The sequence below is a fragment of the Spermophilus citellus genome, assembly GCF_964194105.1.
Source record: "Spermophilus citellus genome assembly, chromosome: 9".
Classification (NCBI taxonomy): Eukaryota; Metazoa; Chordata; class Mammalia; order Rodentia; family Sciuridae; genus Spermophilus; species Spermophilus citellus.
The window spans coordinates 112,221,338-112,247,256 of NC_138191.1; the positions used below are offsets into that span (position 1 = coordinate 112,221,338).

Below are 25,919 nucleotides of genomic sequence, written 5' to 3' on the forward strand. Positions count from 1 at the left end.
CTTTTTTATTGGTTTCTAGGAGCTCTTTACATGTTCTCGATAAGAGCCCTTTGTCAGGGCTATGTGTAATACAGCCATGGGACACGGGCTTGCCTTTACATGGCTTAGTGATACCTGTTGAGGAGCAAAGTTTTAATTTAAAGAAGTCCCGTTTATTGATGTTTTCCCTTCTGGTTAAGGTCTTTTGTGTCTGTTGGAGAAGTCTTTGTCTGCCCCGAGGTCCCGAAGACATTCTCCCCTGTTTTCTTCTAGCAGCTCTGTTGTTTTTAACTTTCATGCATGGCTCTATGATCTGTCGCCACTTGATCTTCCGGGTGTGATGGGAGGTGGAGGTGGGGAGTGGTACGTTTTCCTATTCAATGCTGGTGGAAGAGAAAACTTGTGCTTCTCTGCAGAACGGTTGGGCAGTATCATGCAAACCTTTTGCCTAGGAGGCTGTTCCTAGCCACTTCAGAAATAAGTTAAGGGCCCATCCACAGGAGGATGGAAATACCGGGGTCTGGTTATACAAAGGCATTTTAATCGGGAATAAAAAAGAACAAACTTCTACTACACGGAACATCACGGATGAAGCTTGCAAATATAACGTGAAACAAAAGAAAAGTGGGTCCTTGGTGGGGGGAGGAGTGTGTGCTCTGGATTTTGCCTGGACGCGGGCAGGAGAGAACCCTCTGGGGTGTTGAAGATGTGCTGCATCCTGATCTGGGTGGCTCAGGATCCACGAGGACATGACCGATGACGCAGTGTCATACACGCTGCGTGTTTACGGTGAGCTCACTTTACAATCTTGTGCCGCATCTCAGTTTTTAAAACTAAGTTTCAGAGGACGCCCTTCTGATGTGGATGCAAGCAATGCCGCGGGACCCCAGAGGGACTTCTCCTCTTGGACAGTGCTCCCACCGGGCACCCTCCGTCCCTCAGGGAGCAGCATGTTCCTTTGATCTTTTATTTATTTATTTTTTTGATCTTTGGTTTTTAAAGTTGTGCTTCTCAGGAGCAGCGTTAGGACTCTTCCCAGGGAGGGCACTGGGGCCTGATTCTGATTAATCTAGTGATAATTCATTTTCCCTACATGGATGTTCCTGTCACTGCTGTCTCTCCCCAGCTGAATCCAGCCACCTCGGGCCACGTGGGGTAAGGGGACACAGAGGCTCAGAGCCTGGCACTGCCTGCACCACCAGCTCTGGTGGAATCAGCCCTCCCCCCCTGCCGCATGAGACCCAGGAGGCTGTTCCCAATCAAAAGGGACTTTCACTTATTGTCTTTATTTTGAAATATTTTGTGGAAAATTAAAAGATGACTGACTGCCCAGCGGCCTCTGAGCCAGAAACCCAGAGAGCGTCTGTGTTCTCGTCCAAGTCTGACCGGAGCAGGCCTGGAATCGACCCGAGCTCCCCGGGCTCCTGGGCCTTCGCTTCTGCTCTGAGCTGCTCAATTCCTTTTAAGACATAAATTGATCGGGATAATTTTTGCTATAACTACAATCGCCATGGAAAAGGGGAGGGGGGTGCATTCAGGCTGCGGACTCCTGCGATGACTGTGAACCCCTGAGTTACTGTAAAATGACCAGAAAATGGATTCCAAATTGAAGCCACAAATAATGTAATTACTGCAGTGTGCGCTCGGGGCTGCCAGAACCAGGGTTGGCTGCTGCCCTGGAAACATCTGGAGGGGAAAGCTGTGGCGGCGGCAGCAGCTGCTGCGACCCTGGCCCTGGTCCCGTGGGGTAGCAGTTGTTCCTCCGGCTGGGAGACTCTCGGAGGACAGAAGGATCTAGAGAGGACAGGGAAAGGGAAGCGGAGAAGAGAGTGGACGCAGGACCGACGTCTCCCGCCACATCTCAGAAGGAAACCCAGTGTGGGCAGCAACATCGTATCACCAGTGTGGTCACCCCTGTCGACACCCATAGGTCAGCACCACACTGACTGTCGCCAGCCACGGCGGCGTCACCTGCACTCTTGACACCAGTGCCACCACGCCACCCTGCTGTCATCTTCTCCATCGCTGCGTGACAGCAACATCTTGGCTGCCACCGACCCCATCAAGGCCAACATGACCATCCTTCCTGACGTTATCATCGCTGTCACCGTCATGGGCCATACCTTCCTCCTCACCCACCTCATCAACGCCGTCATGGTGTCATCACCTCCGTTGGAACCAAGGCCAACATCACCACCCCTACGGCCCTCATCACCATCCCACCACGACCGTCGTCATCACCCGTAGTCTCCATCCCACTGGTACCGTCACCAGCGTCACCACATCCTATCACCATCACTATGGTCACGGCCACTGCTGTCATCGTCACTGCTGTGACAGTGACAGTGTTGACGTCTTTGACGACACCAACATTGACAACAGTATCCCCCGTGGCTGTCACAGCGTCCCTGTCGATTTCCCCGTCATGGAGGCTGTCATTATTATTGTCTCCAGCCTCATGATGGGCTCTTCTCCGTCACATCATTATCCTAACCGTCAACATCAAAATCAAAACCCTCTCCAAGGTCACCCTGATGCCCTTGCATCACCACACCTGTCACCTGTCGTCTTCCACCCCCTCAAACAGGATGTGGGCGGGGCCTGGGGAGGGGCGCGGCTGGAGGCTTGTGCAAGGCAGGAGAGGTGGGCAGGTGTGCCTGGCGGCTCCGGGGGGCACGGGTGAAAGGGTGAAATCCAGCAGGAAGGTTCTAGAAGTGGCAGAGGGAGCGAGGGAGACCAGAGCCATCGCATCACGTGTTCAGAATGAACAGCCCTCAGGAAAACTGAATAGAGACAGGAAGTGCTGGGCCAAAAACCCGGACAGAGAGGTAAGATGGGGAACAGGAAAGGCACAGACTTAGTAAGGGGCCCATGTGGCCCAGCCTGAGGGCTGTCACTTAGTCCTTGTCACCATCTCCTCCCTCTTGGTATCCAGTGTCTGTAGCTAGAGGGAGTCACAAGAGGCCTCTTCCCCCAGGGAGCTCCTACTCCGAAGGTGACAGGGTAGAGAGGCGGGGGCTCCGCACACTTACGAGGAGGAACAGGAACAGCTGAGAGTTAGGGCCGCCTCCCTGTGAAGGGAGACTGCAAAGAGAACTGTCCCCAAGTTTGACAGCTGGCCAGCGAAGCCAGAGCTCGGCGTCTGGGGCCCTTGTTCTCCCTGGGGATCGTTTCACGTGCCCACACACTGCCCACACGTGCGCTGGCTGCCTGAGGCTCGGGCAGGGACAAAGGGTGCTCCCCTGGCCTGGCCTCCAGGCCCAGGACCGCAGAGCACCAGGAGGCACCCTCTGACTTGGGTGTGGCCACTCCCTGCACTTGGCCTTGGACACAAGGAGCCCTGGTTGCCCTCTGTGCTGACTCAGCTGCTCTCCGGCCCATGTCCGGTGGTTCCAAGACTCCCCACGGCACTGGCTGCCTCCCACACTGCTCTGCGTTCACCTGGGCCCCAGGTGGTGTTCTCCAATATCCTTGGGAGAAGTTGGAATTTCAGGAAAAATAACCATTTTGTATAATGCCTCCCATGCCCGGGAGGCAGCAGAGGCGGTGGAGGTAGCACCCTTTCTGCTGGATTCTAATCCACCCTGGGTCCCTGGGTCCCTTGGTACCTCCTTGTGCTTTGGAGGGCCACACTCTCTCCTGCAATTGGTCTCTTCTTCCAAGACAGGGTCAGTGGGACCACGCCAACTCGCCCACCAGGAGCCTTCTAGACCTTCTAGACTTTGCTCTAAGTATCTAGAGCCCTGAATTTCTTGCTCAGATGGTCCTGAGCCCAGTTCCAGAGCATGACCCTCTGGCCTGGGTCCATTCTCCAGGGGGAGGAGCCAAGCTTCCAGGACGGTGCTTCTGGGCCCAGGGGTGAGCAAGGGACAGCTGTCGGCAGAGGTGCAGACGGTGATGGCTGGGAAGGCTGGATGTCCACATGGAGGGAGAGAGGCCCCTGTGGTTCAGGATGGAGCCGGTGGTAAAACAGAAGGGGCAGGCGGGGGACCAGAGGCCACCTCTTTCCACACCACTGTATGGGAGACGTCTCCTTTCCCACCTGACCTTGCAGGCTGCTCAGAAGGCACATTTCTCAAGATAAGGGAAAGGGCACATTTTTTTAACAGTGGTTAGCTTGACTCCCATTTAAATATTTAGCCCCGTGGCCCAGGATCTCCAGTGGCTCTAGGACCTGTAAATCTTAGCGGTGGGCCTGTGCCCAGGTCACTTCCAGAGGGGCATCAGGAAGTGATGTCTGTTACACGGAATATGGATGCTTGGGCACCGTGTCTGGCCCCTGCCTACGTGCTTCCTGGGCATGCCCGTGGGTGAGTGCTGCGGTTCCCCTGAGCCCAGGCTGGGAGTCACTCCTGTCATCTTGATGCATCTCTGATGGTTGCACGAAGCAGAAACCAAAACCTAAATGGCTGAAGCACAGAGATTGCGCTGTCTCAGAGTTCAGGGCCCCGCTGGGTCTGGGGCTCCTATGTCTTTCCCTCCCTCAGCTCTGCTCATTTCCACGTTGGCGGCCCACAGACAGGACTGCTTCCTCCCTGAGTGCGGCTCAGCCACTGCAGGGGCAGGTCCTGCTTCCAGGAGAGAGCCCCTTTCTCGGGCGGTCTCATGCACCCTATTGGCTCTGACTGGCCACATGACCATCCTCTCAGCCAATGGCCATGAGCAAGGGGAAGTTAGTGAGTGGTGGGTCTGGCTCTACCTCACATGCTCAACCCCTCTGGGTAGGGAATGGGAAAGGGGGTGGAGACAGAAAATGAGAGACGAGACGGTGGCTGGGAGGACGAGGTGGGGTCCTGGAGAGCCCCCTCTCCAAGTGTACCCAAGAGGCCCCCTTTATACAGATCTTTTAGGTAAAATCCCTGCCCTGTGCCCCTGCTGTTCCGGGTCTGCTCATTTGATGCTCGGCTGAGCCCAGGGATATGGGACCACCCCAAACAAGCGCAAAGCATCTGCTGTCTGACCTGCGTGGGCCCCTGGGCCTCCGCAGAGCATGAACTGTTTGAAGGCACCAATTCATCATCCATTCATGGTTCCGATGTTGGTGAAGCACTGTGGGTCGGCAATAAACAACAGAGATCATGCCGATGCCTCTTTGGAGCTTACAGCCTAGGAGGAGGAAAAAGCCAACAAACGAACAATAATTCTGATGATCATTTAATAAAGAAATAGAGCAGGGTCACAGGGCACTTAGTGTGCTAGGACTGGACTTGCTATTGCAGGTTTGGGCAGTGATGGTCTCCTTAATAAGACACACAAACGCAGAGATCTGACGGAAAGGAGAGACAGAATCATGTGGATATTTTAGGGGATATTCTAGCCAGAGGAACAGCGAGTGCAAAGGCCCTGAGGCGCCTAGTGCTCACTGTGTCTGGGGATCGATCATCATGGAAGCCAGAGGGGCTTCAGTGTTACGAAGTGAGGAGAAAAGGATGAAAGACAAAGTCAGAGAAGTGGCAGTGGTCATGGGGACAGGGAGGGAGACGAGCTGCAGTAAGTAGGTCTTCTATAGACTCTGGAAGGATTTGGGTATTGACATTGCATGAGTTGGGAACCCTTGGAGCAAAGCAGTGATGTCACCCACTGCGTGTTCATGAAGGGCTCGCACTAGCTGCAGAAGGGACAGCGGGGAGGATGACTGAGCTTCTGCCATAAATCTCATGAATGATGGTGGCAGCTGGGACAGTTGTGGGAGAGGGCTGGAGCAGAGGTGATCAGATGGCGGCGTGTTTCAAAGGTGAAGCAGCAGGAGCTGACGGACTGGGGCGTGGGATGCCAGAGAAGGACCAGTGTCACAACAAGTCAGGGCTTTTGGCCTGAGGACGTGGGACAGTGGGGGTGCCCTTTGCTGATTCGGGAAGGCTGGGAGGAGAAGAGGGGTTACACTTGGACACATTGATCTGAGATGCATCTTAGTGTCCAAACGGTGACGTTGGGGGAGAGGGAGACGTCCAGGCCAGGCCTTAGGGAAGATCTGGGCTGGAGGGCAGAGCTTGAGCGCCACCAGCCAGGACCTGCTTCACTCTCTTGGCTTCTCAGTTTCCCGCGAGAGCCAGGGATGCTGCTCCCGTGGCGATAGCATCCCGGGCGACCTCACGTCCATGGCAGGAGTGTTTCCTGAGGACCAGGCACTGGCTCTCATCGTCTCCCCCACTTCCTCTAACCAAATGAGGGAGAGACCCCCCTCTTTCAGATGAGGAAGAGTCAGAGACTGTCCGTGGCCTGCCCTTCAGGGGGCCCGGCTGTGTTTCCCACGTGTTTATGGGGTGGTCCAAGTCACTGCCTCCCCAGGCCCGTGACCCCCAGCGCTGACCCCGGTGCTGCCCTCCCCTCTCCTGCAGCCTGCGATCAGCTGGCCCTGGGCGTGGTGGCCATCTTCGGGCCGTCGCAGGGCTCCTGCACCAATGCTGTCCAGTCCATCTGCAACGCCCTGGAGGTGCCCCACATCCAGCTGCGCTGGAAGCACCACCCGCTGGACAACAAGGACACCTTCTACGTGAACCTCTACCCCGACTACGCCTCTCTCAGCCACGCCATCCTCGACCTGGTCCAGTACCTCAAGTGGCGGTCGGCCACCGTGGTCTATGATGACAGCACAGGTGAGTGACAGGGCCCGGTGGGGGAGTGGAGGGTGGAGCTCCGACCTGCTCGCCCAACACAGCCACCCCTGGAAAAGACTGTCCCTATCCACGCACAGCTTCACCTGTCACACCTGCTCGCCTTCACGTCACACACCCCCCCGAGGCACCACAGTCGCACACCGAGCTCAACCTCAGCCCTCCTCACGCCTGCCTCACACCTACCCCACACTCCTACCCAAGCCCCCACAGCATGAGTGCTCAGCTCTGTATGTGGTACCCAGCCTAGCCCAGCATGAACACCTGCACCACACCTGCACCCACACCTGGACCACACCTGCACCACACCTGCACAACATCTGCACCCATACCTGCACCACACCTGCACCACATCTGCACCCACCCACCTGCTGCACTTACACCCCTGCCGCAGTCTTGGCTGGGCACAGAATCACGAGCCAATCAAGCAGGAACAAAACTTTATTTTGAAAAAGCCGCTAACACTCTCAGCGCCAGCAAGTCAAAAACCGGTCCTCCCACGAGGGTGTCCGACCGGAACCGCGCGCCGACCGGAACCCCCCGTCTCCTCCCACCTCCTCCGGAATTCCCTCCTACTATCCTTCCCCAACCAATGGGAACTCTCCAGCAGTCCCGTAAAGTCCCGTAACTTGAGTCCGGTAGCAGGCCAAGGTGAACAGCGGGAGTCCAGTTTGCATATGAATGTAAATTTTAACATAATCATCTCAGTGGCTAGCTGGCGTCACTTTACAACCAAAGGTGCCATACATCGTATATATGCTTGTGGCTCCTAGCACACCCCCAAGCCCCATTCCGAGCAAACTCATCTGCTCTCATGCTGCGCTCACACACCAAGCTTACTATGGGTGGCCTGGTGTTAAGCATGTACTCACTGGAGCCAAACCACCTAGGATCAAGTCCAGCTTTCCAACCCGATGACTGGGTAGCCACTGTGGGCCCCAGCTGCCTCAGCTGTAAAATGTGGAGGATAAAGGGCGTGGTATACACAGGCACCAGCACTCAGTGTGGTCGCTGGAGGTCGGTTCTTCCAATGCTCCTCCACTTGTGCTGAGCCACACACCTGTCTCCACCTCCACTCCTGCACCAAGACACCTGTACACCAAATGAGGGAGAGACCCCCCTCTTTCAGATGAGGAAGGTTCAGAGACCGTCCGTTGTCTGCCCTCCAAGGGGCCCCACTGTTTTTCCCACGTGTTTATGGGATGGTCCAAGTCACTGCCTCCCCGGGCCCATGACCCCCAGCCCACTGTACTCACACAGACACATACCCTGCCCATCTGTACTCACACAGACACCAACCCCCAGCCTACCCCCGAGGCTGTGGACCCCAGCCAAGGCCAGGCTGCCAAAGTGAGCACTGGGCTCCAGTCTCATCCTCCATGGCAGAGGGAGCACAGGCCTGGGGCCTGTGGCTCTGAGCTGCAGGCCCTGGGCTGGACTCCCTGGAGTAGAGGAACCTGTCCCACACACCCTGCACAGCTGGAGCTGACACCAGCATTCTTCTGAGTGGGACCTGCTTGGCCCAGTCCTGTCTGACCTCCAAATCTAGCCTAACACTTGCCTTCCAGAACACTCTTACTATAATGCGTTACCATCTGCCTCTCAAGCCCTGGACCCCTCCGTGTGGGTCCAGAGCACATCCCTACCAGCCAATCCAGCAAATGCATTCTGGGCCTTCCCTTTGGGACCCCGTCCATTTCTGGGAACCAGGGACACCTAGAGGAATGAGACTCAGGTCTCTATCTTAGCAAGGCCTGTGTCATGGGGGAACAGACAGGGCACCGCATCACTGTCTCTGTGAAGCTGCACACAGAGAGCTAAGGAGCTGCAGAAAGTTCCAGAAAGGACCTGTGCAAGCCATTGGAAGGGAAGAGAGGAGCCCCTGCCAGCCCCTGGCTTCATGCTCAGTCACCTTCACGGGGGTGAAGGACAGGCAGGGGAAGAGGAATGCTTCCAGGTCAGTGTGTAGAGGAAGCCAGCGCTGGTCCGCCATGAGCCAGGTGTTTTTGCAGGTGTGAACTCATTTGATTTCCTTTGAGCCTTGCGGGGACTCTGTGGAGTGATGAATTAGAAATGAGGAAACCGAACCCTGCCCACACCTGCCCAGCTGGTCAGAGCCCATGGGCCTCCAAAGCCCGGGCTCGTAGCTAGTGTGTAGCTGGGCCTTCTCCTTCTCTTTCTTTCCAAAGTCTCAAGTCCCAGGATGTTTCTTGGTCTGGCCTCTTCAGAGAGAGTGACCTTGGCAAGTCACTTAGCCCATCTGGCCTCGCCGTTTCCACGTGTCAAGAGTGTCCAGCCTGGAAGAGCCCTCGAGCGCTCAGGGCTGTGATCCAGCCTCGGCCCTTGATTGCCTCCTCGTGGGGGGTGGGAATGGCAGGGAGAGCACGCCTCAGAAAAGCTGTTTACTTACCTCGGGGTTCTGCACACATCCACTGAGCTCCTGCTGTACCCAAAGCACCAGAGCAGATCCTTGGAAACAGGGACCACCCGCTCCTTAGCGCTCCCGGCTCAAGGGCTCTTCCATTAAGGAGCATTCCTGCCAGAGCCGAGTCACCGCCAGGGTCACTGCAGCACCGTGGCTTTTACGGCCGAACATCTGTTATAGTTCAGTTCTGGAATGTCCCCCAAAGTCTCATGTGTTGACAGCTTGGTCCCCAAGGCAGCAAGGTCCAGAGGTGGGGCTCTGGGGAACTGATTGGCCCAGGAGGGCCCTGACTTCGTCAGTGAATTAATCCAGTGATAGTGGAATGGACTCCCAGGAGGCGGTGGAGACTGTAGGCATGCAGGGCACCTTCAGAGGGAATGAGTCACAGGGGATGTGCCCTTGGGGTCTCTATTTTGTCCCCGGTCCCTTCCTCTCTCCCTCCCTCTCTCTCTCTCTGCTTCCTGGCAGCTATGAGCTGAGCAGCCGCCCTCCACCACGCCCCTCCGCCATGATGTTCTCCTACCTGGGGCCCAGAGCAGCGGGACTGGCTGACCAGGGACTGAAGTCTCGGAAGCCCTGAGCCAGAAGGCTTTCCTCTAGGTTGTAATTGTCAGGTGTTTTGACCAGAGGGACAAAAAGCTGACTGATTCCGCCTCCCACTCTGAAGGATGTCTGTCTCTGAGCCCCTTCCCCTTCCCGAGCACAAGCCCTCAGATTCAGCTCAGGGCCTGGTGCAAGGTGGATGTTTGTAAATGAAAATCCGGTTGAATTAAACTCTAGTCAGATATCCCAGGGAAGAGCGTGGGGGGTGAAGAGATGAAGGCTCTGCGGTCTCATCTTTCCATTTTCTCTCTTTATTCTTGGGTAGTCACCATGTTATAGACGAGTAGGGGTCCATCTGGAGGTCAGGGTCATTTCAGGCCATCAGCACTGAGAACCAAGGGACATGTGCGTGCCGTCAGAGCTAGAGGCCTTGGTGACAGAGGCTCTGTGGCCCTGTTCGTCGTAGCTGACTCACAGAAGAGGAGAGGGACTTGCCCCAGAGCCTGTGGCTGGAAGGACCAGGAGGGGCCTGGGGAGGGCATCCCAGGGAACAGCAAGAGCAAAAGTCAGGGTCTGGGACAGTGTGTGGCAGTCTTAGCAAGATGACAGCCTGGCCTGGGAGAAGATCAGTGTGGAGGGACAGGCAGACTAACAGGGTGTCTGTGGCCCTGTGAGCTCTGACGTCGGCCCCCGTGTTCAGATTTCACGTTGTGAGTGGCAGCGGCCCCTCAGGGTTGTTGTGCAAAGGAGTCAAATGGTGGATGCAGCTTGAGAAGGAGCTCTTAGAGAGTCCCAGGGAGGACCGAAGGGGAGGCCCGAAGCAAGAAGACCAAAGAGGAGGTGGCTGTCTTGGTCCTGCTGGGGACAAAGGGGGTCTGAATTTGAGGGGTGGCTTGGAAGAGAATGGGGCGGAACGGAAGAGGGGACCCGATGTGAGAGGGTGTTGAACATGGGAGCGTCCTGGGCACAGAGCGGGCAGAACAGACCTGGTGTCAACCACCGTCCAGGGCGCTGGCCTCCATCTGGTGGGTGGGGTGGGCTTGGAAGGGGAAAGTGAGCTGGCACACCCTGACGGGCACCCCACTGGTGACATGGCTCAGAGCCGATGCTGAGGTCTGGAGCTTCCTGGCCCTGAGCCTCTGGCTCTGTCTGCACACGGGTGTCGCTGGATCCTGAGATCCCACGGCCTGGAGTGTCCAGTGACCTCTAGATGGGCACCACTCTCCTATAATATGATTAATTCCTTTTAAAAAATGGGACACTTGCATTTTCATTTCTTTCCCCAGCGCCCAATACATTCTTTCCTGCAATATTTAATTATCATTTAATTTAATTTGTTTGTTTTTTTTCATTTGACTCAATTCCATTCAGTTCCATTCAAAAGAAAAGCTTTTAAAAACAAAAGAGTCAATGAGAAAAGCAATTTAGTCAGGAAGACAATTGGCATTAGGGATTTGGGGTTGGATTTAAACAATAAATTTAGCTTTGAAAATGAACAGTGGGTAGCAAGAGGCGTGCTTGCAGGTCAGGACGTGGTACGTGGGGCAGGACACCGTGCGAGTCCTCAGATCCATGGAGTGGGAAGTGTTCTAGCTTTCTGCTTTGGGGTTATCAGGGGGGTGTCCATTAGGATGGCTGGTAACAGACAACGCAGCTCAAATCAACTTGCACAGTAACTACAGTCACCTCCCTGCCAAGACTGGGCTTGGGCCTTTCTGGGGCTTGTTTCACAGCTCCACAAAGTCAAGATGCTGGGTCGATCTTGCCACGGCCCTCTTGGCTTTCCCCTCATGGTCTCAATAGAGTGGCCGCAACTCCGGCCATCACTTCTTCAACCTGATGATGCCCCAAGCAGGAAAGAAACAGGTAGGAACTGAAGGGATGTGTCTTAATGTGAGTCGTACTTCTTATGGAGGAAAATCTTCCTGGAACCTTCTAGAAGATGGTCCTGTCTAGCTCTCTGGGGTCCATGCCTAGTACTCTAGAAACTGTCAAATGGGAATGGGATTGCCTTGGTTGGCTCCTCCCAGTCATGAGTCATCTCTTGGGACTGGCACCCTGCCACCCACCAAAAGCACACTTATTTTAGCATGCCAGCAGAGAGTGCATCTGTCAACCCTTCCTACAAGAAGCTGTGTAAAAATAAAACACCCCGAAAATCCAGTGGCTTGAAATAATAAGCACTTGGTAGCTCCTAAGTCCCCGGGGCCAGCGACTTCCCGAGTGTGGCTCAGTGGTTTTCCTAGTCTCAGTTGCTGGCTCAACTGCCCGTTGGACAGTCTCAGCAGGCCTTGCAGGGATGACAGACATGCCTCAGCTCTCCTCCTCACCTCTCTGTCCTCCCATGTGCTACCATGGCACATGGGCAAAGGAAGTGGATACAGGCAGGCGAGGAATGGGGCTCGCCCTGCGGTTGACCAGCACTTGCCCCTTTGCGCTTTGCCATCTCCACCATCCCAACCCAATCCATGCATCATCAAGGGGAAAGGAGAGGGTTAGAAAAATTGGAGTGGAGAGGAGGGTCCCAGCCTAGGAGCCAAAAGACTGGGTCTCAATGTTTGCTCCCTTTCCTAGCAATCTGCGAACCCCCAGGAGGGTCCCTTCACCTCCGCAGCCCTCAGTTTCTTTATCTGTCACGTCGGAATGAAGGTCTGCGTGCTCTGTGCCTTCTAGGATCTGGGAGGTGGTTAAATAGGGTAATGAATGCAGAAGTGCTTCGTAAGTGGAAAGCACGATTCCAACAACCGTGATTCACGGCAGATATTTTGAGAGGGATTGATTAGGGAAGTGGCCGGGAAGGAAACTTGGCTCAGGCAAAGGCTGCCCGGGCCCGCACCCGGGAGGGCGGAGAGCAGCCTCCGGCCTCCCTGGGGAACACACTGATGGGCAGGAGCTTGGGCACTTGCTGCCAGCGAATGTGGGTCACCGTGCATTACATGGGGCGATGTACTCGGCTGACACGGAGGCCCTGGTGGCCTCTGCTCCAGCGTCCAGCCTGTCCCTGTCCTCATGTTCTGCGTCCCCAAAGCCCACATGCCTGCTGATGCTGAGCATGAATCGGAGAACCAAGAGCAAACTGCGTACTCTGGGCCTCCTGACCAGCAACAGGTGCGACAGGTCAAGATCTTTCAGCCAAACCAAGTGACAGTTTCTGGATCCGTTGGGAGGTGGACAGACGGGCCTGGATGGGGGGCAGCTCATGGCCCCTCCTTTGCTGAGGTCAACTGATATCCTCCCCTCCCCCCATCAAGCCTGGTGTTAGGAGGCCTGTGTGGCCTGGAACATTCCAGAATTGCACAGCCATCCCCCCGCCAAGGCACCTGGTTTGGGGCTTCTCAGTGAGCTGGCTGTTCCTGATGCCCCGACCCTGGTGAAACTTGTTTTGGAGCTCTCTGGGAGGCAGAGGGAACAGGGCTGCATCTCTGTCCCCACTAGCACAGTGCAACGAGGGACAACAATCACATTGTCTACCCCTCAGGAATGGGAACGAGCGCTGAATGGAGTCAGGCTGTGCGCCAGGGATTGTTTTGGAAAGTGGGACTCTGTTGGAAGGCTTCTGAAGTGGGCCGAGTGGACGACTCTGTCCAGATAGGGGACATTGTAACAGCCTTTGGCAACTGTAATCCAGTATGAGCTAGCTTTTAAAAAAAAAAAAGAGCGTATGTGTTGTGGGAGGGTTTGTTGGCAGCCTTTACTAAAATGTTCAGGGATAATTTTAGCTTCAGGTAGTGTTTGATCCAGGGGCTCCCATGAGTATCATTGGAACTTATTTTCTGTCTGTCCTCTCTGACTTCTGCCCTGTTGGAGTCCTTGTGAAGTTCCGTGCGGTGACCCCTAGAATTATATCCTCCCTATTTGAAGTTGAATGAAAAGGGAGAGTTTCTGACCAGTTGTTCTGGCACAGGTTCTGGGAATCACTCTGATAGAACCAACTGGGTCCTGTATCCAGTTCTGAGTCAGCCCCTATTCGTAGAGGAAGTGCTGGCAAGCTGGCCAGGCTGGGGCCACATGTTCTGCCCTGAGAGCTGGGACTGGATCCCTGCAGAATCACAAAATCCAGAAGCTTACTGGTTGTGAGAACAGGGGCCAGGGTGCAGGGCTGGGCCTGGGGATGAGCAGGGGCCTCCTGGCTCAGCCCCTCCTCAGGTGGGCTGGGTGGGGGCCTCTGGAGAGCAGCAAGCCTAGAAGAGTCAGCAAGAATGTGGCTTGGAACTGGAACGGAAATGAACTTAATTAGATCTGAGCAAGCCATTTGTCTCCAGGAAGTGACATTCAGTTTTCCCTGGAAGTCCCCAGATTAAGTGGTTTTACAAAATGCCAAGTTGGAGGGTGGATTTTTTTTTTTTCTTTTCAGTGTGGGGAGAGAAAAATAGTAAGTCAACCCAATTATGGAAATTTTGGTTGAGTCCTACCTGAGGGCCAGGCCCTGTGCCAGGCGCCGTGGGGACCCAGCTAGGAACATCCAGGTGCTCTTTGCAGAGTGAGGGGAGGCTGGGGGAGGCTGAGGGAGAGGCCACACAGCTGGTGGGGGAGGGAGTCTTTTCTGAGCAGAGCAATAGAGGAAGGCTTCATGGAGGAGGTGGCTGAATGAACCCCGCCCTTGACCCTGCCCTTGGGAGGTGGCACTGGTACCACCTGCCTTCACCTGTGTGGCGGTTGGTGTGGGTTAGCAACATTGAGGCCGGAGCTGCTCTTGTGCCTACGTCCCAGAGGCAGGATTGCTGGAGATGTTTAAGGAAGTGACATCCCACGTTTCTGTAAATCTCTAACCCAGAACCAGAGAGAAACAGGTAGGCGTGGGGGGCGGGAATCCGCTGCCTGAGCCCCTGGATTCTGTCCCTGTGTGCACCTGTATCCGTGTCTGCACAGGCCTCTGTCCTACATCTGCCCGAGCTTATGAGCCCAGGTGTGTGTCCAGTCCACATCCACCCGACGGTAGCCATGTATCCGTAGGTGCACACACGTCTGCTATAAGTGTGCATGCGTGGGCAGGCACGCCCAGGGGTGTGCACACGTCTGCCCACGGGTACCCCTGCCTGTCTCAGGACACTTGTGGCTGTGCCCAGGGACATGCACAGGTCCCTGGGGGCCACACATGGTGTCCACGTCTATCTGTTGACCCGTGGCCACAGGCACACACGTCTGAGTGGGTGTGTGCGCGTGTGTCCATGTGTGTGCTGTGCCCCTGTCCCCCAGGGCTCATCCGGCTGCAGGAACTCATCATGGCTCCTTCAAGATACAACATCCGCCTCAAGATCCGCCAGCTCCCCATCGACTCGGACGACGCGCGCCCCCTGCTCAAGGAGATGAAGCGCGGCCGGGAGTTCCGCATCATCTTCGACTGCAGCCACACCATGGCCGCCCAGATCCTCAAGCAGGTGCGTGAGCAGCGGCCGGAGGGAGCCAGGTGGGGGTCTGCCTGCCACTGTCTCCCCTTTCCTGAGTACTGGCGCCACGTCCGCCAGATCCCAGCTGGGCTTGACCTCTGCCTCTGCCTGGCCTGTGACGCTGGGTGTCAGTTTTCCTCTCTGAGCCTCAGTTCCACCAGCAGCCAAGCGGACAGCGAGTGACCTTTGCACTCTGACTTGGTGTGGGGTGGCTGACCTGCCCCTGCCAGGCCTGGGGCGCTGGGTAAATGCTGCCTTCCATCTGGAGGGGGTCAGGGACTGCTGGGAGGTCCCTGAAGCCACGCAGAGCAGAGCCCTTGGGGAACCGCAGAGAGGCCTTGGGTTCTCAGGGTCGGTCCCCAGAAGGCCTGGTCGCCTCCCCCAGTGGCTCATTCCCCATGGCTCCAGAGGTGGTTGCTGTTCCTCTCCTGCTGCTGGGAGGGTTATGGAGGTTCTGCTCCACTCTGCAGTGACAGGGCGGGGGGTGGGGGTGGGGGTCCTGGCAGGGCCGCTGTTCCTGAGCACCGCTCCACGTGGCACACAGGGGACAAGAGGCCGGCTCTGCCAGACACCTAAGAAAACAACAGTGGAGTCACCTGCAACCCCCTCCTGGGTGTGGCTCCAAAACCAGCCACCCAGACTTGCACCTGTGCTTTGAGTCAAAGGCCATTAGGTCACCCCAGAGAGCACTCTGGCGGCGGGAGCAGGCATCTGTGGGCCTTCTGCATGGGAGCCAGTGAGGTGCCGGTGGCATCGAGGACACCAGGGTAGAGGCAGGGGGGGCTGAGCAGGGGCCTGGAGTATTTTCAGAGCCTCAAGGGGCTCCAGTCCTACCTGCCTCCGCCCTTCCATGTGACCTGCCTGGAGTCTGTCCCTCCTTTGTGATGCGGTTGACAGTCCCCACTTCATGCAGCGCCGCAGGCTTCCTTGAGTGGAGGAAATCAAGAATTGGTCCCAGTCCCCGGCACGATCTGCACTGGGCTGGGCGTCCATGACATGGACCAGGCTCCCTCAACACGCATTCTCCCAGCCACCTGTGCCCGGGGGCCCCCCATCTCTTCCCAGCACATGTAACAGAATGAAAGTGACAGTACTCTGCCAGGTGCCCATCGCTCCTCACTGACTGTGGGAAAGGTGGGGTGTATAGCCTGCCTGGTGGACAGGTGGGCAGACACTGAGGCTCAAGGGAACATAATGGACCCAAGGTCATCCAGCTGGGAAGCTGGAATTGACTCCCAGCTCTGTCTGACTTGAAAACTTCTAGAATTAAAAATGAGGGCTGTGCTCAGCTAAATGCAGGATTAGAGGAAGTTCAGGCCGCCTGCCTGCTGCCAGCTCCTCCAGCCCAAACCGTACCTGGCTGACGGGCCTGGAAGGCTCCCGGGGTGGGCGGTTTCAAGGTCTGCTTGATCCTGTGACATTTTCCCCAGAGCACTCTGTGGGTCCGGCATTCTGAGGAACTCTATGGAAAAAGCATTAGCGTCATTAGTATTACGGATTATCGGCTTCTACTAAAATACACAGGACGCAGGGAATGCAGGCTTCGTGGACGGTGGAATAATAACCCGCAGCAGCTGTGTGGCCTGCTCTGTGGGCACCCGGGACCCGAGCAGGGATGTCACGCAGCACGCAGCTTCTGGGCCAGGCCCCTGCTCAGGACAGCCCCCCAACATCACTCAACCCTAGCTGGTCCCACAAAATGGGGACCCTTGGAGAGTGTGACCCAACGCCCTGCATCTGAATCTGTCCCAGTTGATGCCACCGTCATCTGTTCATTGTCACTATTCAAGAAGGTGTTAGAGGACACCAGCCTCACCCAGCCCATGGCCCAGCCTGGCCTGTCCCCAGCTCTCGCCCCTGGGTGAAGGGAGGGCACTGGGGTGCTGCTGGCGGCTGACCCTCTGCTCTTCTGCAGGCCATGGCTATGGGCATGATGACCGAGTACTACCACTTCATCTTCACCACGCTGGTAACGTACCCCCGGGGCCTGGCACAAGGAGGGTGGGAGGACTTAGATAGGGGCACGGTAGCCTGGCTTGGGCCAGCCTGCTGGACACAGTGGCTGCAGTTAGAGAAGATCCAAGTCGATAGGTGTGGCTCCGGGTAAGGGCCCATAGATGTCTTTGTGACCTGCCCACTTTCGGGAAGCCTCCTGGTGTTGGGATGAAGGGCCTGGGCTCTGGAGCCAGGATGGGCTCAAGCTCCACTGGCCACGGGGCCTTGGGTAAGTCATCTGACCTCTGTGGCTCAGTTTCTTCCTCTGCAAAATGGGCTTCTGCCCCTCGGGGAAGTTGTAAGGACTAATGAGTCCATCAGGCAAGATGCTGGGAGCAGCACCTAGTTCCTGCAGAGCGGGGGAGGCAGCCAGTGTTCCTCCGTGACCCGCCGCTCGCAGCGCCCACTCTCCCACGCCTGTCTCAGGCCTTGTACAGCAATGAGAATGACCACTTCTGATTCCTGCTGCATCCACACTGAAGTCAGCCCCCTCGCTGTCCACCTGCAGGCTCCAGATGGGTCCTGTCCAAACTCTGAGAACATTTAGGGCCATTTAAACCCATTAGGATAATTAGTTGTGGCCTGAGATCAGCAGAATAAAAGCATTCCTTTGCCAAGGGGCACCAATGCTAAGCCACCTAGCTTAGAACTAGGCACCTCAGACCTCCCCCAGGGCCCTGGTAGACTATTCCACCAACCCACATCTGGGCAGCAACAGCACCGCTGATCACCCTCTTGCTGAAACAAGCCACCCTTAGCCCTGCAGGCCCCTCCCTGTATGACTCATTCATTTATTGGGCACCCAGTGTATTTATATTCCTTACCCAGACCTAGGCGAAGCTGAGTGTTTGCAGACGATGAGGACAGAGACCTTCCTCCCTGTGCCCTGTTTGATACAGCAGGCTTGCTGGCTTGTGCCCACACAGGCCAGAAGGACGGCTGAGGAGCTCAGCACAAGGACAGGCTCGGTGCTGAGGGCCTGGGGGAAGGTGGGAGGTTTGAGGCAGGCTTTACAGAAAAGCAGATGCTTGGACGCTGGGCTTTGAAGGGGCAGTAGGAGTTCAGCCAGGGAGAATGGGGAAGGGGCTCCACATGTAAAGAAGAGCATGAGCAAAAGCTGAGGAGCGGGTTAGCTCTTGAGCAGTGAGCTGGAGTTGGCTCTCTCTGGCTTCCGAGAGCCGACTGCTATCATCGCCCCCCAACTCCACATCCTGTTGGTAGCTAGAAATTGGCCATGGGGGGAGTGCAGATGCCATAGAAGCAGGCATGTGCTACCAGTGAGGTTCCCTCCCCACACCAGAGAGCATCTACCAGCACACCTGCCTGTCACCCCCCTTCCCCAGCTGTACCCTGAGCCCATGCGGAGCCTGTCCAGGGCTCAGACCTGGAGCTTGCCAGGAGCCCCATTGGGTAAAAGGAGTCCTGGGGACTGGGACCAGGAACCTTTTCCCTTGAGTCCCTTTTGGATCTCTGCCCACCCACAGTGGCTTCTTCCTGCCAGGCTGTGTACTAGATAGTCAGCAGAGGCTTGGGAGGAGGCCACCAGATCCTTGATACCATTCCAGGACAAGGCTCTGCAGAAGGCACCTCCCCAGCGACCCTAGTGCCCTGCACAGAAATACCACTGTCCACTGGGGCAAGGTAGGAGGTCTCAGAGGAAGGATCCTAGCACCTCAGGGTCTCCCTCTAGCTCCCAGTAGGGTCCCTTTAACTGTTCATTTCCTTAATTCAATCAATCATTCGTTCATTTGTCTAGCAGCCATTTACAAGGGCACTCCCAGGTGCCGGGCTCTGAGCTGGGCGTTTGGGAGGGAGGGGCGTAGAGAGATGGGTCCCACAGAGCTCAGGGGCTCAGGGGTGGGCAGGCTTTCTTCATGGGTGAATCCACCTGCAGTGGCTAAGCCATGCCTGGCACGTGGCAGGTGCTCATTAATGCCTACGTGATGGGTGAGTGTGACCAGTGAAGTCACCAACACCGTCACAGCAGCCTCAGCTAAGACCGCGGTCTCTGGTGCCAGGCTCCCTGATGAGAACCGAGACTCTTACGCTGCCTTGAGCAAGTTACTTGCCCTTTTCGTGACTCATTTCCGTTTCTGTAGAATCATGATGACAGCGGTTTTACTTTCTAGGATTGTTAGCGGGAGTGTTTCATGCGTTGATATCCATAACGGGCTTACGCGACGCTTGGCACTTAGCGCGGTGGAAGTATTCAATAAACGAATTAAATGAGTCCTGCTCATGTTCTCTGTGTGCTCGGCAGACCCCATCCCCCGCAGAATTCAGAACGACTCTCCAAGGAAGCTATGGCTCTCCCCAAATTTTAGAAAACCTGGAAACTGAGGCTCAGAGAGGTGGCGCCCCAAGAAAGGGGCAGAGCGTGAATTTTGGGCAGCTAGGATCTGCCGTCCAGCTCCAGAGCCCTCTTCCAAACCTGTCATGCTCAGAGTTCACCTGAAGTATCCCACAGCTCCTCTGGCCAGCTGGGCTTCCACATACTGCCTGGTCCAGCCATGATGGTTGACCCTAGTCAGGGAAATGGAGCCTCCCCGCCAGATCCCAGTACCCCACCCTTCAAGGCCCTCTCTCTGCATCTGCAGATTTTCCTCGACACCCCACTGAGGCCAGCCAGCGGGGCGCTCACCTTCCCCATAGACGGGGAGACCTGGCATCAGGGAGATTTTGTGACTTGCCTAGAATCTCACAGCAGATCAGTGACAGAGACCCAGGCTCCTGACTCTGGGTCCTGCCGGGTCCTATAGAACACATAGTTCTGCAGTAGAGCGTATGTGCAGAGTCTACCACGGTCTTCCCAGCAGCCCCCCCCCCAGGCTCAGCTGTGTCCCCCGGACCCTGTCCTGCTCCAGCTACAGGGACCTCCTTCCTGGCCTAGAACACCACCTCCCGATTCTCCCTCTTTGTGTCCCAGGGTCATTCATGGCTGTACTGGGGAGTGCAGTGGCATTTGGCATTTATTTCCTTCCCCTTTGGAGAAACCCACGTCACCAACTCTTTGCCTCCAAAGAATTCTCCAAACTAAACTTGCCTCTCCCACACAGAAGACATTTTAATTACCCCTGCCGCATTATCTGTTCCAGCCAGCTCTGAGCCGTTCCCAGATAACCCTGCGTTAATCAGCCCCAGCTGAGGCCCAGTACATGTCATGTGTAGGTAAAAGCCTGGAGGTCTAAAATGAATTATAATAAATTAATAGATAAGCAATCACAATTAATGCCACTTCCCGGCAATAACAGTTATATCATGGGAAAGATATTTTCATCTGTCATTCCTTAAGGCGATGTTTCCCGAGCTTCAGCTTCTACCCATTCAGACCCATGGGGTGCTAATGAATTAGTCTATTATGTTATGCTGAATGTTTCTAAAAGGTCCCTAGTCGATACTGAATTCAGTGTGTCAACATTTGGCATCAAGAATGCAACTTTTTGCCAAGCGGCGAAGTTGCCCACAGTTCACTGTGTACAGCACTTGGGGGTCTCAGCCCAGGGCAGTTTGAGCAAAAATAATCAGAGCTGGACAAAGAGGCCTCTTCACCATTGTCACTGCCCTCATGTCACAGGGATGGGGGCACTCTGTGCCACAAGCCCTACAACACTCTGCAGCCAGGCAGGGAGGGGAGTAACAAAGAGGAAGGTGACCCCCCCCCAACCACACCACCCCATCATTCCCTCCCAGGCTGTGACTGTCCCAACAGACCAATGCTGTGTCTGGAAAGTGAGGGACAGTTACACCAGCACCCAAGGCCCCCTCTACACCAGAGATGCCTCCCTTCACCCTGAGTCAGGTTGGTCTCTGGTGTTAGAAGAAGATAAGCCGGTCCTAGAGGTCCTGGGCAGGCTGCTGCTACAGCATCTGTCAAGACTTAGACGTCAGGTCAGTTCTGAATCAGAAGAGGCAAGGCCCCTGCTGAGAGTGGGAGGAGGGCCATCCCTGAGGGCAAAGGTCGGCCTCTGTCCCATGGCCTCAGCAGTTCAGCTCTGACCTTCTCCCAGCTCCACAGACTCCCGTCAGAGGTGGTTTGAGGAAGCTCTCTTGGTCCTGGGTCCTGGTTAAAGGAGCGACTGGAGTTGACACCATCACTCTCCAGCTCTGTCCCCTCAAGCCAAAGACTCAGTCTCCCGGGACTCAGTTTCTTCCTTTGAGTGGGAAGTGGGGACATGAGTTAGAAAAGTTAATACATGTGGCATTCAGAACAGCACCTGCTGCTCTCCTGGGGTCAGGTGCTCAGCAAACTGTGACAGTGTTTTGATGGCCAGGAGGGCTCAGGTAGGAAGGGCCCAACCGAGTCTGCTCCTCTCCTCCAGTGATCCGGCGATGTCCCTAGGGGCCGCATCCCTGGTTGTGACAACCTGCCACCAGACAGGCAAATAGGCAACTTGTCAGACACATGCCAAATGTCCCTGTGTACCAGACATGTTCTGAGCACGTCAGTTAACCGGTTTCTTTCACGTCAAGCCTGTATGGTAGGTACGGTGATCATCTCATTTTGCAGATGAGGCAACTGAGGAGGGCAGATGAAATTTGAACCCAGATAACCTGACCTCGTGGTCTGTGCTCTCAGCCAGCACCTCGGGCTGCCTCAGTAAGCCACCTCCTTCGGGATGTGATTTAGCCCATTTTCTGCTGTGATAACAGAATGCCATAGACTGAGGAAGTGATAAACAAGAATTTACATGGCTCAGAATTCTGGAGGCTGGGAAGTCCAGGTCATGGTGCCGGCATCTGGCAAGGGCTTTCCTGCTTCATCGTAACGATGGCAGAAGGGCACGTGAGCATATAAGGGAGAGAGAGAGGAAATCCCAAACTCATCCACCAGGATCATGCCCACAGTAACTGACCCACTATGCTCTAACCTGCTTGTGAGGACAGAGTCCTGGAGGTATAATCACCTCTTACACAAGTCACCTTACCCTTCGGACCCTCTTTTCTCACCTATAAAAGGAGAATACCATTAAGTGGCTGTGATGTCCCCCACAGGCAGGGAGAGGACAGTGGCTACCCTCCACTCCCCGCTGAGACCAGGGCCATCTAGACACCCTCTGGCCATCTCAGTGGGAACCCCTCTTTTGCTGAAGACCCTGCCTCCTGCTTTCATCCAGCCTCTTCCTCAACCCAAATCCTGGCTTAGAATCAAGGCTCTCTAGCTGTTCTTTGGTGGCCGTGGGGGATTTGTTCCAGGACCTCTGCAGATGTACAAGTCCCTTCTATAAAATGGTGTGGTAATTGCACATGACCTGTGCACACACTCCCATGTACTATAAATCATCTCTAGATCACTTATGAGACCTAATACAACATCCCTGCTGTGTAAATAGCTAACACACTGCATTGTTCCAGGACGGAACAATGCTCAGCCTATGCTCAGCGTAGACACAACCTTGTTCTGATGGTTTTGTTCTGTGGTGGTTGTATCCATATCTGGGAGCTGTGGATACCAAAGGCAAACGGTCCCCTTTGGGCACCGGTGGGGTTAGACTTTCTTACCTCCCCTTAAGTCTGCTCTGCAAACCTTCAAAGAAGAAATCAACACTGTGCCTTCCAGAAGGGGGCCGTTGAGGGTGCAGGAGGAGCAGGAGGAGTTGAGCATCCATTAGGAACATGGCAGAGACCACAGGAAGCCAGCACAGTGTGAAAGATCTGCTCTGTGGGCTCTAGCTCTTATCACTCATCATCTTTGTATGAGGCATCACTGATTCATCTGAGGCTGAGATGGATGGGGTGGAGGCTGCAATGGTGGTACCATGGAGAATCAAGTACAGCCAAGGAGGGTGTCTGGCCATCTCTTCAAGCACAGGGTACAGTGATGGAGTCAGGGACCCAGGGAAGAGGACAGACCAGAGGACAGACCAGAGGCCAGGCGGGAAGGCAGCTCAGTGAGGGAAGAATATGAAAATGCAGAGGCTGTGGAGGAGCTCAAACAATGACACCAGACTTAGTTTCCCCACCAATGGGAGGGGCTAACCTAGATTGCCAAAGTATACATTTCAAAAAGCCAAAGAAATGAATCTCATGCAAATGTAGATGAACACATTTCCCAGATGGGAGGGACCAGTAGGGTGGTGGAGCTGGCCTGCAGAGCATCTGAGGAACTGGGTGTTCATTGGTATTTCAGACAGGAGAGGGGAGACGTAGGTCAGATACAAAATTAATTAATCTCCTGCAAAGCAATAAACCTCACAGCCTCAGGGGAGTCACCTTTTCTGCTGGACACAGATCTGCATGTTCACCCTGAGTCTGGGCCTTTAATCAGTCGCCAACAGTGAAGTCAAAGCGTCCCCTGGGGGATTAAGTAACCCTGGACTTTCCTGGTAAACAACCCTTCTTTGTTGCATTGCGAGAACATTCTGCTCCCCTTTTGCCTATTTCTAAGTTGGGGGTCATTTTTAACAGACCACAGCGCTCTCTGCTCCTCTGACTTCCTCCCACCCTTTCTCTACTGCCATCTCTTGTCAGGTCAGGGGAAGTTGGCTTCTCCCACAGCCCCTTCCTCTTGGGCTCCCTGATGTGACAGTTCCTTGGCCCCAAACCTGAAGCTGCAGCAGGAGCCAGGGCGGGCTGCTCAGGCTCTAAGACCTTGCTCTTCTGGACGCTCAGCTGGGGCCTGCCCTGGCCATTTGCAGGACAGCTGCTCCTAGAAGCCATGGGGGGTGACCCGGGCTGTGACTGGGGAGGAAGGAGTGGGGAAGGCAGCAGTAGTCCTTGAGTCCCCTCTTTTAAAGGAGAAAATATTCCCTTTAGCGTCCTTCTGGGGGCTGGAGATGTACAGACCTAGCACCCTTTGTCTTTCCAAAGTCAGTGTCCTCCCCACCCTGCCGCCGTGGAAAGGAAACAGCATTATGAAGCTGTTTGATGGGCGACTCATGGGAGCTGCTTCACTAGGTCCTATAAAGAGGAGTGGTCCCCATTTTGTAGAAGAAGAAACAGGCTGAGGCCCCCTAGTTACCCGAGGTCAGTGCCCCAGGCAGACCTGAGTCCGAGTTGACTCTGAGTCCAGTCCTCCTATGGGTGCTCCCGCCACCTTTGCAAGGTTCTGCAGGGAGCCGCAGCCCCAGGCCCAGGCAACCCTGATTCAGGAGGGGCAGGAGGCAGGGCTGGAGCTAAGGCAGTGGCCGCACCTTGACTCACGCAGACCTCTCTCCCCAGGATCTCTACGCACTAGACCTGGAGCCCTACCGCTACTCGGGAGTGAACCTGACGGGGTTCCGCATCCTCAACGTGGACAACCCCCATGTCTCAGCCATCGTGGAGAAGTGGTCCATGGAGCGGCTGCAGGCGGCTCCCCGAGCAGAGTCTGGCCTGTTGGATGGAGTGATGATGGTACAGAGGGCAGCCAGGCAGGCGGACCCCGGGGGTTCCCCCTGTCTTCCCCCTTCTTTCTCTCCCTCCTTCCCTCTCTCCTGCCTTCCTATTTCCTGTCTCCCTCCCACCACTTCCTAAGTCCTGCCATGTGTGAGCCGGACCCCAGGTCAGGAGCCAGGGGCACTAAGAAGAATCAGACAGCCCTGCCCCAGGGCCCCCAGGGATAAGGACCAGGGATCCTGGGCACAGGGACTTTAGGCTGTGACCAGCAGGTGTGAGACTGGGGAGGAGGGAGAGGAGTGGTCAGGGATCGTGAAGGGGTGGGGTGGGGTGGGAGGTCTGTCAGGAGAGGGTGGCACCCGGGGCATTTGCAAACCAGCAGTCGCCCATGCCTGGCCTCTCTCCAGGGTGGGACAGGATGGCCTCTGGGCCTTTTTCTCACCAGGACGCCTTGAGCTTGCAGTGGGAGACAGGACTCAGGCAGGGTGGGCAAAGGACTGAGGGGCTCAGGGTTGCTCTCAGACAGACCCTGGACCTCCCTCCAGACCGACGCAGCCTTATTGTACGACGCTGTCCACATTGTGTCCGTGTGCTACCAGCGGGCCCCCCAGATGACGGTGAACTCCTTGCAGTGCCATCGGCATAAGGCCTGGCGCTTTGGTGGCCGCTTCATGAACTTCATCAAGGAGGTGAGTTACCACGCCCCCTCCCTCCAGAGGCTGCCGACGCCCCAGCACAGCAGGGTGGTGGTGGGCCCAGGTTCAGAGCCAGGACAGCTTTCAATTCCACATGAACTCGGGCAGGTGGCCTGGCATCGCTGAGCCTCAGTTTCCTTGGTTGAAAATGAGCTCCATAGGACCAGTCTTTTTAAATGAATTAATTAATTAATTTTAATTAGGTATATATGAAGCAGAATGCATTTTGATTCATTGTACACAATTGCAAAAGCAGCACAACTTTTCATTTCTCTGTACCTGATATAGCATCGCACCATATGGGCAGTCATACGTGTACCTAGGGTAATGATGTCCATCTCATTCCACCATCTTTCCTACCCTCATGCCCCCTCCCCTTGGCCCCATTAAAGTTCCTCCATTTTTTCCATCCCCCCCCCCACATTATGGATCAGCATCTATTTATCAGAGAGAACATTTGGCCTTTGGTTTTGGGGGATTGGCTTACTTTGCTTATCATGATATTCTCCAACCCCATCCACCTACCTGCAAATGCCATAATTTTATTCTCTTTTAATGATGAGTAATATTCCATTGTGTATATATATATATATATATATATATATATATATATATATATATCACATTTTCTTTATCCATTCATCTATTAAAGGGCATCTAATTGCTTCCACAATTTAGCTATTGTGAATTGAGCTGCTATAAACATTGATGTGGGTGCGTCACTATTGGATGCTGATTTTAAGTCCTTTGGGTATAGACTAAGGAGTGGGATAGCTGGGTCAAATGGTGCTTCCATTCCAGGTTTTTTTTTTTTAATTTTTTTAATTGTAATTGGACACAATCTTTATTTATTTATTTTTATGTGGTGTGGAGGATCGAACCCAGCACCTTGCATGTGCTAGGCGAGTGCTCTACCTCTGAGCCATAGTCCCAGCCCCCCATTACAGGTTTTCTAAGACTGGTTGCA

General features: G+C 55.1%; 1 protein-coding gene across 1 annotated transcript in view; it reads left to right on the top strand.

Moving 5' to 3' along the window:
* GRIK3 (glutamate ionotropic receptor kainate type subunit 3) overlaps positions 1-25,919 on the top strand; it is a 213,930-nt gene that overhangs the window by 131,780 nt on the left and 56,231 nt on the right. Inside the window, exons 3-7 of the mRNA XM_081306472.1 lie at positions 6,318-6,575; positions 14,758-14,939; positions 16,864-16,917; positions 24,102-24,275; positions 24,803-24,946. Coding sequence (XP_081162598.1) covers positions 6,318-6,575; positions 14,758-14,939; positions 16,864-16,917; positions 24,102-24,275; positions 24,803-24,946 — 812 coding nt within the window. The remainder of the gene's footprint in view (positions 1-6,317; positions 6,576-14,757; positions 14,940-16,863; positions 16,918-24,101; positions 24,276-24,802; positions 24,947-25,919) is intronic.